Below are 21,723 nucleotides of genomic sequence, written 5' to 3'. Positions count from 1 at the left end.
GTGTTTAATGTTGTCCCAGAGGTCTCTGAGACTGTCCTCTTTTCTTTTCATTCTTTTTTCTTTGTTTTGTTCTACAGCAGTGATTTCCACCATTCTGTCTTCCAGGTCACTTATCAGTTATTATGCCTCAGTTATTCTGCTATTGATTCTTTCTAGTGTATTTTTTATTTCAGTTATTGTATTGTTCAACTCTGTTTGTTCTTTATCTCTTTGTTAAACTGTTTTTGTATCTTCTAGGTTTGTGCCTCCATTCTTTTTCCAAGATCTTGGATCATCTTTACCATCATTACTCTGAATTATTTTTCAGGTAGATTGCCTATCTCCACTTCAGTTAGTTGTTCTTCCAGGGTTTTATCTTTTCCATTTGTCTGGTGTGTATTCCTTTTCCATCTCATTGTGTCTGACTTTCTCTGTTTCCAGTCTCAGTTCCACAGGCTGCAGGATTGTATTTCCTCTTGCTTCTAGTGTCTGTTCCCTGGTGGGTGATGCTGGTCTAAGAGGCTTGTGCAGGCTTCCTGGTAGGAGGGACTGGTGCCTGCCTATCGGTGGGTGGAGCTGGGTCTTGTCCCTCTGGTGAGCAGGCTGTGTCAAGGGGTGTGTTTAATGGATAGCTGTGGGTTCAGGAAGGTTTTAGGCAGCCTGTCTGCTGATGGGTGGAGCTGTGTTCCCACCGGGTTGGTTGTTTGGCCTGAGGCATCTCAGCACTGAAGCCTACAGGCTGTTGGGTGGGGCCAGGACTTGGTGACAAAATGGCAGACTCCTGGAGAGTTCATGCCAATGAGTACTCCCCTGTACCTCTGCCACCAGTGTCCTCTTCTCCACAGTGAGCCATAGCCACCCCCCTGCTCTCCAGGAGACCAAGACTAGCAGGTAGGTCTGGCCCAGGCTCCTATGGAGTCCCTGCTTTTTCCATGGGTCCTGATGTGTACCCTCCAAGGGTGGAGTTTCTCTTTCCCCCAGTCCTGTGGAGTTTCTGCAATGAAGCCCCACTGGATTTCAAAGCCAAATGCTCTGGGGGCTCCTCCTTCCAATGTTAGACCCCCAGACTGGGGAGCCTGATGTGGGGTTCAGAACTCTCACTCCTGTGGGACAACCTCTATGATGTAATTATTTTCCAGTTTGTGGGTCACCCACGCAGTGGGTATGGGATTTGATTGTTTTGCACATGGGCCCCCTCCTACTGTCTCATTGTGGCTTGTCTTTTAGATGTAGACTATCTTTTTTGGTACATTCCAGTCTTTTTTGTCAATGGTTGTTTAGCAGTTATTTGTGATTTTGGTGTTTTCGTGAGAGGAGGCAAGCTCAAGTCCTTCTACTCTGCTATCTTGTCTCTACTGCCACCACCCTGCCCCACCCTGACCTCTCCCATTTTTATCTGGACTTTGTCACTGTTGTCCCTACCTCCTTAAGTTGGGCTTTATTCCCTGAAGTTTCTGCTGAGAAAGAGCTTCAGCTATTGAGTTGTAAGAATTCACAGGCTGCAGAGTTTTCAGACCCTTCAGACATTTAGAGAGGGGACTTTTCACTGACTTGCACATTGGATTTTATGAAAACACTTCTCCCAGTTTCAACTACTATTATTAAATTGGCATAAAACAATTTCTCATGAGTATCTGTTGGCAACTCAGGTGTTATCCTGGTCTCATTTCCGTCAGATGACACCCCATTGCTTCCCTTTTTTCCTGCTGCAATGATTGTATTATAATATGGTCATGAATTTTACAGGTCATATTTTGGGACTGGTGAGAATATCTTGTCACCTAATTTTATTGTTAAAGTTGTCCATCAGTTTTTGGTTTTGCTAACCTGGATGCTCTCTCTGCCTCAATGGAGGAATTCAAAGAGATTCAAACAGTGTCACTGCTGCTGCTATTTTTTCAGAATTCCAGAATAGACTCATTTTGGGGACTTCACGAAAAGGAGCCTGTTTTATTCATGACATGTTCTAACTTTTCTAAAAATTGGTTTGATGGTTTCCAGACATGTAATATTAATTGCCCCTTAGAATGCAGCAGGTGCTAAGAGGATATAATATAGGAACCCAAGTCGAATCTGGTGAGGCTGGCTGGACATGGGTTCTAGGAGACTAGAAATAATTAGGAGTCAGTGGTTTTAGGAAAGCTGTCAGAATGAGACAGGGATGGCAACCACCACAATCACCACAATAATAATTATTATTTATAATTGTAATTGTATGTGCCATGAACTGTCCCAAGCACTTATGTGTAATAACTAATTCAAAACCAACCTATTACCCCCATTTTACACATGAAAACATTAAGATACAAAGAGGTTAAGTAGTTTGTCCAAATAAGTTATTAAAAGTTATTAAAAGTTATTATAGTGAGTTTGGGAATTGCCTAGTCCTGCCATCCAGACAGGTAGGCAGTGTTGTTCAGAAAGGAGTCCTATAAGGAGGAAGGGAGGATTAAGTTCTAGTTGAATAAAGGTAAAGGTAAATGACAGGTCATCCAGACAGTGGCAAAGACACATGGAACATGAAAGGGGCCTAGGATCAGACCTGAGGAACCAGGTCAAAAAGGCTAGAAGCAAAGTGGTTTCCATGCTGAGTGTCTGTCAGACTGTTGGGCCCAGGTCATGAAAATGACTTCTGGCTATCATGACACTGGATACCAATATGGAGTGTCAGGGAACAGGGCTATCAATACCCATCTTAAAAAATTGAGAAGGACATATCATCTGGATAGAGACAATCTCTGAGAGGTTTTTGTGAGTAGTCCTGTGATATCCAGATTTTTTTAAAAAATGCATGTACATCTAGAAGGCAGCCTGATGTACATCAGGTTATTCTCAAGTCAATGAGCCTAACAGTGGGAATCTGTAATAATTTTCTTCAAACATAAAAATAGTCACTAGTGTCTTCTGACAGTCCTCAACAAGCAAATCTTAATGCACAATATAAGATACTGGCATACAGGAAAGTTCAAACTATGCATCTCATCTTTTGAGATGCAAAGGATGATCAGATATAGGATGATTTTGCATGATTTTAAAATCAGAACCATTGTAAGAACACCCTGGAACTGAGGCAAATATATATATTCCCAAAGAGTGTTATTTAAGCAAAGAAATGAAATTTCAGGAAAGATCCTGATCTTGTCTACTGGTGTCATATTACCTGACAACACCAATTGCTTGATCATACCAGTCATTAATCCTGAGAAAAATCTAGGCAAACAAACATGGAGGAACTTCATCCATAGAAACTCCTTACAGAATCCAACCTGTATCAACATAAGTAGAACATACAGGTAGTTCTGCATTCTGAGAAATTCTTGTGACTCATTCCTTATGTTGTGGTATAGCTTTGAATATATGGTGTAGGGCCAATGTACTTTTAACTTTGTTGTCTGCTTGGACATTTCTTTGTTTACACATAATCTTTTATTGCCTGAGAACAATCTTTCATGACATAAACTTGGGAGTATTTTTCCCACTTGTGTTTTAATATTTGAAATCAGCAAGTCTTTTTCTAAATGTTTCTACTCATTGGTAGTATCATTGGTAATGTTCTTACCACTTGCATGGTTTGTTCATTAGCTTTTGCTCCCTCTACTGGATTGTAACAGCAAGCAACAATGAGAACTCCAATTCTAAAAAAGAGTCATAAACTCCCACCCTCCCCACCTTTGAACTTCAAAACTAACAGGTAAACTTCATTCTAAAATAAGAGTCTAAACTTAAACTAGCTTTTTTTGGGCTTTAATTACTCCAGCACATGCTTATCTTTCAACTACACATTGTTACTCATTATCATTATTTTAAATATGTCAACCTCCTTTGGTTTCTCTTTACTTTGTAAAGAAGGAAATAGGCACATTTGCAGTGAATTCCAGAGTTTAATATTAATATTTCCATGTAATTAATTGCTGCAGTGAATATGCATTTAAGTATATTTTCTCTTTACCAAATTATGAATAAATCAGAAGGATGATTTTACACAGATTTGCAAAATCTATTTAATTAACAAACCCAAGCTGACTTCTCTTATGTAAACCTGGGTTTAGAATGTCCTGACTGTGAGATTTAAAAATTATGAGTATGTGATATCTTAACCTCCTTCAACAAAACAGTAAAGAATACAGAAAACTGAACAATTTCATTTATTTTGGTGGATAACAAAAGCAAACAAGAATCCTAGGAGAATTCTTAAATGCTTAACTGGAATACAGTTTGTTGCAGTTGTTTGTGCCAATACATATTTAAGTGATAGAATTGATTCTAATTTATTTATCAGCAGTGTAAAGTAAAAAAAAAAAAAAATTTTTTTTTCTAGTAAGATACTCACTCATTTTGTCCATAGGTGGGTTACCCAGCCCAACATTCTTTAAGGTTAACATCTGATGAAGAGTAATATATTCTGCCTGTATATGTGCATATTTAGTTACACTGGGATGAAAATCAGCTACTGGTCCCAAGGAGTTTTGGAAATATCATGGGCAGAGAGAATGCCCCCACTTGTGCCAAGCCGTATAAAATGATGCTTTCTTACTGGTTATCCTATTAAAGGGTCAAGAGGATGGTGAATTTATAAATAGATCTCCTGATTACCAACAGAAAGGGTAACACTCTCAGGGTTTTAGCCTCTGCATTTGGCAGTAACTGATTTTATCCTTAATCCCTGCAGCCTAGCAGCTTCAATAGATGATGTCTATTTTTAGTTACTTAAATTTGCTCTTTAACAATATTTAAGGAACACAGTGTCAATGTGTTCAAGGATCTTAACTAGCTGATAAGGTTAAAGAATACAAGAGGAAAAGGAAGTGCTGAGGTCAAGCAGGCAGTACAAAATGCAGAGACTAATGTCAAAACGTCTTCCAAGCAGCATGCAAATGCAAATATTAAGCCCCAGGAGTTAAAAGTCACTTGGCTCCAGCAATCCTCTTCTCTCCCTTCTTGCCCTCTCTATTCTTGTGTTCTACATAGCTCACATTTTTTCCAAAATGCTGGCCCGTCTGAGGCCAAAAATTTAGGGTGAAGCATTACTACTTTAGAAAGCCATTTTTCAATCTTATACTTGAATTAGCTTTTATATTTACAAGATCAGAAGCTGACATGCTAAATATACATAAGCTAAAGGGCTACTTAAGAGAGAATTTAATGCTGCAAGAAGCTCTACTTCCTTATTCCATTATGATCTGCTTACTAAGTCTAAAAGGCATATGCTTCATTAAGCTACTTAATTAAAGGTTTTAGTTCAAAGCAATTGCACAGCTTTTAACTTCCCATTGGAAGCTGCATGTAATTCACGGGCTGGGTAAAGTAATATTTCAATTACCTGAGTAAAATGCAAATGTAAGAAATTAAGACAGCTATCTGATATCAATACTGATGATTATTTTGGTGACAACACACGATAATAGAAACTGAATACCATGTTTGCCTCTATCTTGCAATACAACTAGGAAAGTTATAAAGAGAAATTGACATGAAAATATTTATATTCACCAATGCACTGCAATATTAAATATCTAGGCTTTGAAAAACATTGAAACTCAAGGAAATTGTAAATTGTTAAATCCTAACAATTTCATTTGAAATTAAGTGAGGAGTACATATGAATTACTACAAAGAAATAACTTTGTCCTCTAGATAAGTAGCTTTGGACACCTGATACCACTTTGAGACTAACTATTTGAGAGATAGTACCTTCGTATATAAGGAAAGGTAGTTTTTTACATTTTTAAATTGATGGTTAATGACAGGTAGTAAGAAAGAAAAAGATTTAAGTAAATGACTGTTGTCCATTAACAGTTCATCCCGAACTCATTATCAAAGTGTCCATCAAATTATGTATACATGACTAGGCAAAATCGAATTAGAAAGCAGTGCTTGGTGAATTTGTCCTTCTGTTTCCAAGGAAACAGGTGCAGGATTGCATCTCTTTAAGGATGGTTTTAAAGTGGAAAATTGCAATAGATTAATATTCCAGAAAGTTCAAAACTTAATATATCTCAGATTTTTGAATTTATTGGGTTTTTGAAACAGCAGCTTATAGCATGCCTATATACCATATGTTTATTTCTACTTAATTTCTTACCTGTTTGTTTGATTCTCTTTTGCCATCCCCCCACCCCCATTTCAGTAGAATGGCTTAAGAGTAAAGGTCTTTCCTTATTGACTTTGCATTGTTAGCATATAACACAGGTTCTAGCTTAATCTCTTATTTAATAAAAGCATTTTGAATGAATAACATATAGTAATATAATCTATTTTCTCCTTCTAGTTATAAGAAAAAGTGAGCTTTAGTGTCAGACTAAAATGTATTGAATCCTGACTCCAATATTTAGTTAGCTCTATAACCATTAGGTCAATCACATGAACTTTCTCCATATAGGTTCCGTATTTAATTGGGGATAATAACAAAACCTGAATTGTGATTTTTAAATACTGCAATTATTATTAAGCATCTAGCATAATGTTTGACATAGTAAGAAAACAGTAAATAGTAGCTATAATAATTACAATACCTGTAACTACTGGTGCTGCTACTAATTCTTGCTAGGTGGTGGTGTAGATGCTCTGTATCCTCAATCATCACTATAACCTTGGATGATTACCCTCCTGCTGCTGACAAGTACCAGAGAGAAGACCTAGTGCTACCTGAGTCCTAAACTGTGAGGTCAGTATTTAAACCCTCCTCTGCTTGATTCCGAAGCCTGGGATTTTTTCAGTACAACGTGCTGCCTCTTCTGGATATGTTTCAAAAACCCTGAAAGGTGTAATCTCTATCTTTAAAAGTTTTTCAAACGATTTCTATAAGATTCATTACAGAAGATAGTTACTTTAAAATCAGTAGGTTGTATAAAGGAATTTTCCCACACTTCATTTTCACTTTTTCAGAAAGTCAATTAATTAGGTTTCTTGATGTAGTGCAGGAAAGCATAAAACTGAATTTTTAACATGGAAGTAAACATCTAGGTTCCATTTCAGAGCCCTGAATCTTTCTCAGGAGTCACCCCGGTGGCCTCAGAGAATTTCCAAAAAGCCCTCTTTACTCATATCTGTCTTGTTATATAGGCCTTGGTCATACCTTCTTTTAGAAAGAGTTATCAGTGCTTACTCATCAGCTGGGTCCATTGATTACCGTGGGAGAAATACTCTACTACAAGAATAGAAAAACTCCCTTCTTCTAAAGGTACAGTCAGATTCACACTTGGTCCAACAAACTTTTCAGTAAAGAAATAAATGTTAGGTATTTTATTGGGGATCTTCAGTGGAACTAGATTATGATAATAACTCGCATGCAGACAGTGTTCCAGTTTATAAAACACTCTCATATATTTTATGTACTGAATATAAATAAATCCCTGTGACATTAGTGCTAACATGGGAATACTGCATATTTGAAAACAACAGCAATGACACCCTCCCAATGAAAACAAAACCAAAAATACCAGAGGCACAGGACTAGTGACTAAAGTTACACCTAGAAAGTAGTGTATTCAGTGTTATTACACATGAACCTTTGCACTGCAGTATTCAGATTAATGTTGAATAGATGTAAACTGAAAAATTCTATAGAGATATTTACCTGGCTGATGAGTAAGTGAAGATTTGGCAAACAGTGCATGGATAAGGCACAGAAAAACAAACAGCCTTTAAAAACAATTCAGCTAGGAACAAATTGCATTTTTTTTTCTTTAATTATTTTCTAGTTAATCACAAGTGATGTTTATAGTTATGGAGTGGATAAAGTCATAGATATCTTGGCAAATGTACCAAAAAGCATTAGACTGAATTTTCAGATATTCTACTGTTATGACCTATAAAAATGGCATTCAACAAATGTAATAAATATTTTTGAAATGCATGTATTATTGCTGTTGAAATGCTTTAATTACAACCAATATTAAATTAGTTTTGATTCTCAAACCTAATCCCCATTAGGTGGTAAGTTAACAGTATGGAACATATAATTCATAAAGGAATAATTAATTCTTATTTTGAGCAATTGAATATGTATTAGGCACATATGCCTGTATAGTTATGATAAAGCCAATTTTTAAATTTCTAAAGATAATAGATATTTTGTGACTATATTACCCAATCTACAGGTTCAGTGCAATCCCTATCAAATTACTAATGGCATTTTTCACAGAATTTGAACAAAAAAATTGTAATTTATATGGAAACACAGAAAGACCCCGAAGAGCCAAAGCAATCTTAAGATGGACCTGGAGGAATAAGACTCCCTGACTTCAGAATATACTACAAAGCTACAGTCATCAAAAGAGTATGGTACTGGCACATATACAGAAATATAGATCAATGGAACAGGACAGAAAGTCCAGAGATAAACCCACGCACCTATGGTCACCTAATCTATGAGGAAGGAGGCAAGAATATACAATGGAGAGAAGACAGTCTCTTCAATAAGTGGTGCTGGGAAAACGGGACAGCTACATGTAAAAGAATGAAATTAGAACACTCCCTAACAAACATCATACACAAAAATAAAATGGATTAAAGACCTAAATGTAAGGCCAGATACTATAAAACTCTTAGAGGAAAATATAGGCAGAACACTCGCTGACATAAATCATAGCAAGATCTTTTTTGATCTACCTCCTGGAATAATGAAAATAAAAACAAAAATAAACAAATGGGACCTGATTAAACTTTTAGCTTTTGCACAGCAAAGGAAACCATAAACAAAATGAAAAGAAAGACAACCCTCAGAATGGGAGAAAATATTTACAAACAAAGAGACCCACAAGGGATTAATCTCCAAAATATACAAAGAGCTCATGCAGCTCAAACAACCCAATCAAAAAATGGGCAGAAGATCTAAATAGACATTTCTCCAAAGATATACAGATGGCCAAAAAGCACATGAAAGGATGCCCAACATCACTAGTGATGAGAGAAATGCATATCAAAACTACAATGAGGTATCACCTCACACCAGTCAGAATGACCATCATCAAAAAATCTACAGACAATAAATGCTGGAGAGGGTGTGGAGAAAAGGGAACCCTCTTACACTGTTGGTGGGAATGTAAATTGGTACATTCTATGGAGAACAGATGGAGGTTCCTTAAGAAACTAAAAACAGAGCTACCATAGGATCCAGCAATCCCATTCCTGGGCATATATCTGGAGAAAACCATAATTCGAAAAGATACATTCACCCCAATGTTCATTGCAGCACTATTTACAATAGCCAGGACATGGAAGTAACCTAAATGTCCCCCAATGTTCATTGCAGCACTATTTACAATAGCCAGGACATGGAAGTAACCTAAATGTCCATCAGCAGAGGAATGGATAAAGATGTGGTACGTACATACAATGGAATATTACTCAGCCATAAAAAAGAAAATAATGCCATTTGTAGCAACATGGATGGATGTAGAGATTGTCATACTGAGTGAAGTAAGTCAGAAAGAAAAAGACAAATATCATATCATATGATAGTGCTTATATGTAGAATCTGAAAAAAGGTACAAATGAACTTATTTACAAAACAGAGTCACAGATGTAGAAAACAAACTTATGGTTACCATGGGGGAAAAGGGGGGAGGGATAAATTGGGAGATTGGGAAAGATATCTAACACACTTCTATATATAAAATAGGTAACTAATAAGGACCTATTATATAGCACAAGGAACTCAATACTCTGTAATGGTCTATATGGGAAAAGCATCTAAAAAAGTGGATATATGTATATGTATGATTCACTTTGCTCTACACCTGAAATTAACACAACATTGTAAATCGAGTATACTCCAATAAAAATTTTAAAAGTCATAGAGAAAGAAGAAATAAAGAAGACAAAGGCATTTTATTCTTCTCTAGATAATAAAGTTAGGGTAGGGTTATTCTCTGAATTGCACATGGTAATTAGAAAAAGTAGCTTTCTGGATGAGTGTGAGTGAAAAACTTTTATTAAAGAAGTGAAAATATTTATTAAAAAAAATTTTGAAAAAGGATGGTGCAGATCAAGGGTTCTCAGTGTGTCCACAAAGTCTATATGATTTTGATGATAATAATGATAATACTTTTCACTCACTTCTCATGAATGTACAAGGAGTCTTCCGTAGGCTACATGGTGTGTTAGACTGAATATAGAAGCATTTGTAAGAATCCAACTATCTTTTTTTGGCCAGTTTTTAATGCAATTAAAAAAAATTATGCTAATCTTCTTCTTACTATTTGGCTTTGCTTTATATTTTTCAAAAATATGTTACTTATATTAATGTGTAATGGATTATTACATATTACCTTCAATAAATTAATAAATTTTAAAGTTTCCAGTTTGTTTCAACATAATAAATACTAATAATTAGAGCCCACATAAATAAAAGCTCTTCATGGTTTACAATAAATTTTAAGAGTGTAAGTTCCATATGACTAAAAAGTTTTAGAGAACTTTTTAAAGTTCTCTAAAGAAACAAGAAAATACTATTTATTCCATCTTTAACTATGTTCTTACTTTTTACAAATCCCAGTGATATACACCTTTATGGTCTTTGTAATTTATGAGAAGTCATTTAAAATAGATCTGTTTAAAAACCCTTAAAGCATTTTATTCATAACATAAAAAATAAAAGCTTTTGCACAGAAAAGGAAAACATAAGACGAAAAGACAACCCTCAGAATGGGAGAAAATATTTGCAAATGAAGCAACTGACAAAGGATTAATCTCCAAAATTTACAAGCAGCTCATGCAGCTCAATATCAAAAAAACAAAGAGCCCAATCCAAAAATGGGCAGAAGACCTAAAGAGACATTTCTCCAAAGAAGATATACAGATTGCCAACACACACATGAAAAGATGCTCAACATCACTAATCGTTAAGAGAAATGTAAATCAAAATTTCAATGAGTTATCACCTCACACCAGTCAGAATGGCCATCATCAAAAAATCTAGAAACAAATGCTGGAGAGGGTGTGGAGAAAAGGGAACCCTCGTACACTGTTGGTGGGAATGTAAATTGATAGAGCCACTATGGAGAACAGTATGGAGGTTCCTTAAAAATAAAACTACCATACAACCCAGCAGTCCCACTACTGGGCATATACCCTGAGAAAACCATAATTCCAAAAGAGTCATGTACCACAATGTTCATTGCAGCTCTATTTACAATAGCCAGGACATGGAAGCAACCTAAGTGTCCATATACAGATGAATGGATATAGAAGATGTGGCACGTATATACAATGGAATATTACTCAGCCATAAAAAGGAATGAAATTGAATTATTTGTAGTGAGGTGGATGGACCTAGAGTCTGTCATACAGAGTGAAGTCAGAAGAGAAAAACAAATACCATATGCTAACACATACATATTATATGTAATCTAAAAAAAAAAAAATGTTTCTGAGGAACCTAGGGGCAGGACAGGAATAAAGACACAGGCATAGAGAATGGACTTGAGGACATGGGGAGGGGGATTAGTAAGCTGGGACGAAGTGAGAGAGTGGCATGGACATATATACACTACCAAATGTAAAATAGGTAGCTAGTGGGAAGCAGCCACATAGCACAGGGATATCAGCTCGGTGTTTTGTGACCACCTAGAGGGGTGAGATAGGGAGGGTGGGAGGGAGATGCAAGAGGGAGGAGATATGGGGATATATGTATATGTATAGCTGATTCACTTTGTTATAAAGCAGAAACTAACACACCATTGTAAAGCAATTATACTCCAATAAAGATGTTAAAAAAATATTGAGCTCCTTAGAAATTGCTCCTTTTGCAAAATATATTTATAACTTAACCAAAATAAATAATTCATACCTCGCCAAGTGAGTAATAACGTCTTGGGATCTGGGAGTCCGGATAGATGTTTTCAAGGTACCAAGAAAAGGGCTTACAGTTCAGATTTTCTCTTAGTGTTCTTCTGACTGACACATCTCCATAATCCACTTTGACAACACCTGCAGTTTTGCAGAGAAACACACAAATCAGTTTGTGCTATTTTCATTTCAGCACTGTTTCACTCTGTTTACTTTGCTATCAGTTTTTTTCTCTATAATTAAACTTTCATCAAATTGAATTGCATATGCAGCTGCTACTACACTGATTTTCTTACTATCATCCAATTAGTACATTAAATGGATATTAAAAGGTTTTCCATTGGTTATGACTTTTCAAATGCAAATATTTATCACCAAGTACTTGTACTTCCTAGATTCAATAATTAATCAACTAAGTGTAATTTGGTATTAATTTAGTATCTCATAATCAAAGCTTAATTGAGCTGTGTAATAACGTGGTTGTTTCTCTTTAATAAAAATTTCAGTAGCTCCACTATTTTTATTATCGCTCATATTTTCCCTTTAGTGTCATTTATTCACCACTTGTGGATTTCATGAGAAATTTACATAAATATAGTCCTCACAATGGACGGCACATATGTGTTCTAAATTTTCCTTCTTCTTGAATTTTTATTCTATCTAGGTTTACCATAGACCTAATATTTTTTTTATTGATTTTTTTTCCTATCTTATTTTACAAGTTAGCGTAAACCACTTCAAATCCTTGAGTAAGTTAGTAAATATATAAGCATAAAGAAACATAAGTAAATGAAATATACTTACATGTGTATATTAAAATTGCTTAATTGTACTTCATATAATAGACTATATGAATTTAAAATGAATATTTCCATTGAAGATCATAAAAGAACGCTCTTTAGTTGAGAAAAATAATGCCACTAAGTTTTATATAAAAGATACGGTGACATGAATTGCTCATTAATATTAAAATGACAATTGAAGTAACTAAATAACTGTGATAAGATGACAATTATTTCTTAGATTATTTTGAAAAGGTCTCTGTTTAACATGTTTAAGACTAGTAAGCAACCAGACTTTGGCACAGGAAAAAAATGGCCCAGTATTTAGTATATTCTGTCCCAACCAAGCAGCAAAGCCAAGTAGTCATTTTGTAAGAAAGGAACAACTGTTTAGGAAATTGAAATGTCTGTAACTAATACCATTACTTGGGTCACTATTTTCAAATGAGGCGATACTCTTGAAGCTCAATCACCTGCCCGTCCTTCCCACCCCCCACCACCCCTGTTTCTTTCAGAATTTTTGTTTTCTCAAAATTAAATGTCTTACTGTTGTTAGAAAGCATTCTGCTGTGCTTAAGCAGCCAAACCATTTCCTTCTAAGATAAAATATTGATTTTTCTAGCTAGTGTTTGGATGAAAACAACGTGATCTTTGGGCTTTTTAGACAGATAAATACTTCCCTTCAAAATAATTCTATCCAGAACTTCCAATCTGGAGTGCAGCTTTCAAAAGAAGAGGTTCAAAAACATTTACAAAATAGATCACTAAAAGAATTTCTCTTTGTGTTAAGAGCTACACAAATATATGGTCTTGAAAATCTTATAAAAAGATGCTATTGGACCCAGAAAAAAAAGGCACTGCTGCTTCAAAGGACTTAGTTCAACAGTTAGTGTTACGGTTATCGTTTCATTTTCGAGGCGGGCAAATTTACTCAAAGTGGCTTATTTATATATCAGTATGCTCCCTTTTCATCATGTTCAGATTTAGTATTCCTGACTCCAGAATTTTTTCCTAGGAGGCTTTTATGAGCACTTTTCTGATTGGAAGAAAGTTTAAAGGTTCATTTGCATATATTTTACATGAGATAAGAGAAAATGTTAATTGCCCACATCAGATTTTTCAAAGGGTGGTTGGTGGAGAATGATAGAGCTTATTGAGATTACCATTAGAAATGCACAAAAATACCATGGACTTAATATTTTGGTAAGCATTGCTTTTCCCCTCTGTATGGATATCTTCCTACTTAGAGGTAAGATATTCAGTATTATGTAAGACACAGAAGTGCTCACCAAACTTTCATCAATTCCTCCACATTTCTCAGAATGCTGCAGTTAGGCAAGGACATCTGACTGGTTCTGACCAATGTCCCTCTGGTTGTAAGAATAGAAGGACTTGTATGAGACTCGTCAGCTCTTTTCCTCTGCCACAGGCCTCATACTCCTGTGTGTGCAGCTACAAGATGGTGAGACCTTTGTTAGTGTCAATGAGTGACTATGAAACAGAGTCTGAATTAGATTATTCATTTCCATGGCTTTAAATACCTTCTCACTTGTTTCCTAAACTATTGCTAACCCAAACCTCTCTGAAGTAGTTTATCCTATTGTTTACCCAGCAGTTTTACTGGGATTTCTAATAGGTGTGTCAAATTTGACATGTCCAAAAAGGTCCTCTTGATTTCCCACATGGTCCATCTTCAAGGTTCTACATTTCAGTAAGTAGCACAAATATCCACCCATTTTCTCAAGGCAAAAACACGGGAGTATTCCTTTTATCTCGCACACACTTTCAATTCATTAGCAATTCAAAATATGGATCTTTCTACTTACTGTGGGGTTACATCCTGAAAAACCCATCATAAGTTGAAAATATCGTTAAGTCAAAAATGCAGTCAATACACCTAACCTACCAAACTTCATAGCTGAGCTGAGCCTACCTTAAATGTGCTCGGAACACTTACATTAGCCTGCAAGTGGGCAAAATCATCTAACATGAATCCAATTTTATAAAAAATTATTGAATATCTCATGTACTTTATTGAATATTGTACTGAAAGTGAAAAACAGAATGATTGAATGGATACGGAATAGCTGAAAGTGAAAAACAGAAATGATTGAGTAGGTACGGAATGGTTTTAAGTATATCAGTTGTTCACCCTCCTGATTGCACGCTGACTGGGAGCTGGGGCCGCCTAGCTTCTCAAGAGAGCATCACGCTGCATGTTGCTAGCCAGGAAAAATATCAAAAACTGAAATTTGAGAAGTAGAGTTTCTATTGAATACATATTGCTTTCATGCCATAGTAGAGTCAAAAAATTAAGTTGAATCATCATGAGTCAGGGACTATCTGTATATCCCCAGCCCCTCTACCATCCCCATCACCATCCTCGTCCCTCTCTCTCTCATCTCTTGCCTAGACTAGCATTGCCATAGCCTCTTCACTCGTCCTCCTGACATCTTACATTTCTGCATCTATCCTTTATTTACTGTTGCCTGCTCCCTAGGCAATATATTTGAAATATAAATAAAATCATGTGCTCCTCTGCTCCAGAGCTTCCAGTAGTTTTCCATTGTGCTAAAAATAATTGACAATATCCTAGCCATGGCCAAAGCTTCTTCATGAAATGACTCTGGTTATCTCTCTGAATTAATCACCTATATTCACTTCATTGTAGCAACACTGGCTTTCTCTTTCTCTCTCTTTTTCCCCCCCTGTCTGGAAAGGTATTACCCTGGAACTTAGATGAGTTGTCCTTCACTTTGTCCAAATCTCTGCTCAAACTTTACTCCCTCAGGTTCACCCTGACCTTCCTATCTAAATTGATCACCCTTCCTATCATCCTGGTAATGCTCTATCCCTCTATCCTGCTTAATTATTCTCCAGCATACTTGTTAGTACGTGATATCATATCACAGGTTAATTCTCTCATTGCCTCCCCAACGAAAACTTTGGACAAATTATTTAATCTCTTGAAGCCTAAGGTATTCTGTCTGATGATATCTTGTACGATGTTGTGAATACTAAATAATGTCTGAAAAAGGCATAGTACAGTACGTGGTATATAATAATTACTGAATACATATTATGTATTGTAATGGACACCTGTTGTTTTTGCCTGCCCAACATCCATTCTGCATTTTGGTAAGAGCATTCAAGTTTTCTTTGGGCAACCATCACAGCCCCACTTTCACTTTGTGTGTCTTGGTGACCGCGTTCCCCTTCCTGCCTTTCCAGCTCCACTGGGATCATAGAATAAAGGCATTATCACCAGTGAATCTTGCTGAAGTTCACATTCTGATTCAGGTGGTCTAGAGGTGGGCCTGAGAGTCCGCATACCTAACAAGTTCCCAGGGGATGCTGCTGTGCTCAGGCCAAATTCTGAGTAACACCCAAGACAATCAAAGCAGTCCGTTTCTCAGCCTTACTCAACAACCCATCATAATGATTGGCTCAGGAATGGGCACGTGAACTATCCAGGCTAATAAAAGTATACTCTGACAACTTTCTAGGACTGTTAGGAAGTTGAAGCTCTGTTTCTTCTGGAATTACTAGCTGTAAAGATGATTAAAGCCTGGAGCTGCTGAGGCTACCATAGAGAGAATGCCTAAGACAGTGAAGCCGATACAGGAGTAAGATAAACATGGAAAGAAAAGCAGGCAAAGATAGAGAGCATAAGCCAGGCCAACATTAAGTCAGCAGATATTTATCATCTTCCAGCTATATACAGGGCACAGTTTTCTAAGCACTTGGGATACATCAGTGAACAAAAGTATCTTCCTCAATGGAGTTTACATTCTAGGGTAAGGAAACATAAGCAAACAGTAATACATTAGAAGGTGATACGTGCTATGATAAAAATAGAATAGGGTGAGGGAAGAAGGTTGCAATAGAAGGAATCAATGAATTATGATTTTTTTCAAAGGCAACTTACAGGAGTTGCAAGTTTTTAAGGTAAGTTTTTCAATGGGACTTGCACAAATGCTGGAGAAGCTCTGACTGAGTTTCATGATGAGTTAGAATGAAAAGTATTTTAAGTAACTCTACATTTGCAGGTTTGATTAATAGGTAAATGATAACATTTATGGTCAGTTTTATTTAATAACCTGTCATTCATCATTTTAAAATCTATTTCATGGTGGTAATAAATTTAGATACATAGAACAATTATGCTTTAATTCTTTAAATAGATAATAGATAGAAGGTCATAATGATCTCAGTTAAGTTCTTCCCAAGTAGATACCTAATAAGCCTAATAGTTCTGGTTACCTATAATCAAAGTACCTGATGACAGAATAGCCTGATTATAGACTAAAGTTTAGAGTTTTGTGCATAAGAATACATATTGCAGCATAGCTTAAAGTGGAGAAAAGGGGAAATAATTTCCTTCAATAAGGGAATTCTTAAGTAAATCAATGCTATACCTAACTGACGAAATATAATTGCTGTATTGAAATAATTATGTCTATAAAATATGGGAAAAGTAAATAAAATATAAAGAATTTTTATTACACTGTCATTATAACTGAGTAGAATGAAAATATATGGAACAACAAAAATAACAAAAATAAAAACAGTACATTCCCTTTGCTACTAAAAAAAGAGAAAAAAAAACGTCAAAAAATCTATTTTTTCCTTAAGCACAAAAGTTAAAACTGTACAGCCAAAGTTTTTTATGTACAATGATATATTAACAATATACTTGCTTATTATAGATAAGTATACATAGTTTCAGCTAAGAATTTTTTGATATTTTCAAAATTCCTTATAAAGAGAAAATCGTCCTTATTTTGTTATTTTCTTTGAAAAATTGTCATCAAAAGCTTTTTGAATAAGGATCTACATTTCTTTCTTCTCAAGTGTAATAAAAAGATCATTTTTAAGCCAACTAGGGATTACTGTGTTCTAGAGTATCTAAGTACTATATTGTGTCAGATGTTTAGCAGATTAGTTGGAATATTTTTTTTAATTAAAAAATACTCTTTTAATCTGCCATTTTAATTTTTACCCATTCTTAATTTGCATACAAGTTACCCAGGCTCATAACCGTTCATTAGGAAGTCACTGGATAGAACTATATTAAGAGGCTGATGACCCATGCCAGCTAATAATACACAGTGATTATCTGTTAAATTTATCATTTACTATTATTACTTCAATTTTATTTTAACGGAATAAAAATGAAATAATGAATTGTACAAAGATCACAGCTTCTGCTGAGAGCAGTAGCACATAGAAGAATCAAGTATCAGACAACTTCTCAATTTATTTAAGTCTATCTGATCTTTATAGTCAAAAGTGTGGGCAGGTCAGAAGGTGGCAAAGATGGTGGAGTAGGAAGACCCTGAACTCACCTCCTCCCAGAGACAAACCAAAACTATTTGCATAATAACTAACTATCTATGCAAATGACCAGAAGATTTATTCCAACTGAAGACATAAGGAACCACATAGTATGATATGAGTCATAGACTTAGAGAACGAACTTATGGTTACTGGGTGGGGAGAAGGGATAGAGTGAGAGTTTGGGATTAACATGTACACACTGCTATATTTAAAATAGATAACCAACAAGGACCTACTGTATAGCACAGGGAACTCTGCTCAATATTCTGTAATAACCTAAATGGGAAAATAATTTGAAAAAGAATAGATACATGCATATGTATCACTGAATCACTTTGCTGTACACCTGAAACTAACATGATATCGTTAATCAACTATGCTCCGATATAAAATAAAAATAAAAATAAAAAAAAGAAGGAACCACAATAAGATTAGTAGGAATGATGGAGACACAGTATAGTCAGAATCCAAAACTTCAGGGTTGGCAACCCACAAATGGAAGGGATATCACAATTATAGAGGTTCTCTGCAAGGAATGAGGGGTCTGAGCCCATATTGAGCCACCTAGCCCAGGGATCCTGCACCAGGAAGATGAGCCCCTAGAATGTCTGGCTTTGAAGACTAGCAGGGCTTATGTTTAGGAGAGTGGGAAGGCTATAGGAAACAGATTTCACTGTTAAAGGGATCATGCAAAGTCTCATACAATCCAAATCAAAGCCCAGAGATGGTAGTTTGAAAGGAGCCTGGGTCAGACCCATTTGCTGATCTTGGAGAGGCAGGAGACAACTGGGTCTCCTTCTGGGGATGAAGAAGGAGATGGCCACTGGAGGCTACTATTTTGGGGGGATCATTTTACTCCTATAACATTATTGCTGGCAAGTGACATTTTGAAATCCTCCCTCTACCCTGTAAGTGCCAGGGGCCAGCAACAGCCCCGATTCCGCGTGGTATGCAGATAGCTGAGTGGGGACTGGGCCATGCATACCAGCAGGCCAGCACCACTCCCATGACCCCCGGGGCCCCACAGTCAGCCATGCTGGGACCCAGCCCATCAGTGGGCTAGCACCAACCCTGGCATCCCTGGTCATCAACCAGTCACTCTAAGACCTGGCCCTGCCCACCAGCAGGCAGAAACCAGCCCTGCACCCCACTGGGCTCTGCAGCCAGCCACTCCAGGACCTAATCCTGCCCACTAGGGGGCCAGCAGCTACCACAACAGGCAAAGCTTGGCAATCAACCTGGCCAGGGACCAGCCCTGCCTATCAGCAAGCCAACAGTAGTCGGCTCTGCCACAGCAGAAGGCAACATGCTGCCACATAGAGCATAAAGAGCACAAAGCTCTAGTGACCAGAGGGGAGTGTGCTGCTGGGCCCCATAGGAAGCCACCTAAATAAGGCCACATTTCAAACATTGGAAGACATAACCTCCCTAACACATAGAAATAAACACAAAAAGTTAGGCAAGATGAGGCTAGAGAGGAATATGTTCCAAACGAAGGAACAAGATAAAACCATAGAAAAAAGCTAAACAAAGTGAAGATAAATAGCCTACCTGACAAAGGCTTAAAGGTAATAATCATAAAGATGTTCAACAAACTTGGGAAAAGAATAGATGAACTTAGAATTTTAACAAAGAGTTAAAAAATATAAAGACTCAAAATGCGCTGAAGAGTACAGTAACTGAAATAAAAAAATACACTTGAAGGAATCAACAGTACAGAGATGACACAGAGGACAAGGTCAGTGGACTGAAAGAGGAGTAGAAATCACTGAAGCTGAACAGAGAAAGAAAAAAGTTTTAAATGCTGATAGTTTACGACACCTCTGTGAAAACATCAAATATACTAACATTTGCATAATAGGAGTCCCAAGAGGAGAAAGGGTAAGGGAACTTATCTGAAGAAATAATAGCAGAAAACTTCCCTAACCTGGGAAACAGACATCTAGATCCAGGAAGCACAGAGAGTCCCAAACAAGATGAACCCAAAGAGGTCCACAGCAAGACAATTTATAATTAAAATGGCAAAAATTAAAGAGAGCATCTTAAAAGCAGCATGAGAAAAGCAACTAGTTACATTTTTAAAGGAAACTCCCATAAAGGCTATCAGTTGACTTTAGCAGAAACATTGCAGGCCAGAAGGGAGTGGCACACTATACTCAAAGTGATGAAAGGAAAACACCTGCAATAAAGAATATTCTACGTGGAAAGGCTATCATTTGACTTGAAGGAGAGATAATGAGTTTTACAGACAAGCAAAAGCTAAAAGAGAAGACCAGAACTAGAAATATGAAAATTACAAAAGGAAAAATCTCATTGGTAAAGGCAAGCACACAGTAAAAGTAAATCAACCACTTATAAAACTAGTAGGAAGGTTAAAAGACAAAAGTAGTAATATCTATATCCACAATAAGTAATTAAAGGATACATGAAACAAAAAAATGTAAAATATGTCAATAACAAACATGAAGGGGGAGTAAAAATGCAGGTTGTTAAAATGCATTAAAACGTAAGAGATCATCAACTTAAAATATTTATATATAAAGGCTGTTATATATGAACTTCATACTAACCACAAATCCAAAGCCTAGAGTAGATACACACCCAAAACAGAAAGGAATTCAAACATAACACTAAACATAGTTATCACATCGCAAGGGAAGAGAGCAAAAGAAGAAAGGAACAAAAAAGAACTACAAAAACAACCAGAAAACAATTAACAAAATGGCAGTATGTACATACCTATCAGTAATTACCTTAATCGTAAAGTAATTCTTAAATTTTTTCACTTCATGTTTTTTCCTTAAGTCCACTATAGATACTCTCATACATACTTTCTCATTAAATCTCTGTAATATCCCTATCTATTATTGTTATTTTTTGTTTGTTTAAGGATGAAAGAATTGAGACTTTAAAAGGTTAAATAACATGCTCAAGCTTACTTAGAAAATATCAGGAGGAGGATCAGAAGTCATTCACATCCATTTATCACAGTCCAAGCTCTTGCCCATTCTACTAGAACAACATCGAAAAATTGGAGAAACTTTGAAAAACCTGTACAGAGATATCTTTCCCTGGATAGTGGTACACGACATGGTAATTATCATTCCTTGAAGGATAGGATCCACTTGGCAAATTCTCCCAGTCCTAACAGATCAATGTGATCCAAGATCCAGGACAAACTTGAATTCATAGAAATAAATGATCAGTAATGATATAATTGGGAGTTTTTCTATTGATTTGACAATTAAATACAAGCCAGAAAGTTTCAGTGTGCAATTGAATGATCAACCAAAATATTTCCATAAAATGCTTCATGAATTTTGTACTATCCATTCCTCATTCTGCAGGATGCTGGAGATAACTGTTTCTTCAGTTTCATGACACATATTATTATATCTTCTCTGAATTAGCGATATATTTTATAATCAATGGCATCTTACAATTGCTCGAGCGCAAAACACATTGTATTGTAACTGATGCTGCTTGAACATGTGCAAACTTGTTTTCCTCTTTGTAGAATAACAAGCCAATTGCAGTTTCAGTAATTAATTAATGCAAATTTAAATCAATAGGCATTTAAATACATCCTGATTATTGTCTGAAAAACTTTCCTTTGATACTTCTGGTAAGAACAAGAAAGTGCTAAGATGAAAATTTCGTGAATGGTTTTAGGGACTTTAAAGAAAATCCCAGGAATAACAATGTTTTAAGAAAGCCCACATTATCAATCATCTTGATGGTACTGAGAATGACAGTGGATGGAAAACACATACACAGCAGTAAATCTGCATTGAAAAGTGATTCAAAAGAGTCAGCCTCCAAATATGAAGAA

The 21,723-nt window shown here is 36.1% G+C and overlaps 1 protein-coding gene across 7 annotated transcripts in view; it reads right to left on the bottom strand.

Annotated features, from left to right (window-relative positions):
* Positions 1-21,723, bottom strand: part of GALNT13 (polypeptide N-acetylgalactosaminyltransferase 13) — a 550,270-nt gene that overhangs the window by 62,604 nt on the left and 465,943 nt on the right. For all 7 annotated transcript variants that reach the window (XM_059927894.1, XM_059927896.1, XM_059927892.1 and 4 more), the window contains one exon: positions 11,771-11,910. In XM_059927894.1, coding sequence (XP_059783877.1) covers positions 11,771-11,910 — 140 coding nt within the window. The remainder of the gene's footprint in view (positions 1-11,770; positions 11,911-21,723) is intronic.

The sequence above is a fragment of the Balaenoptera ricei genome, chromosome 7 (genome assembly GCF_028023285.1).
Source record: "Balaenoptera ricei isolate mBalRic1 chromosome 7, mBalRic1.hap2, whole genome shotgun sequence".
Taxonomy (NCBI): domain Eukaryota; kingdom Metazoa; phylum Chordata; class Mammalia; order Artiodactyla; family Balaenopteridae; genus Balaenoptera; species Balaenoptera ricei.
This window is presented reverse-complemented; position numbering and strand designations above follow the sequence as displayed.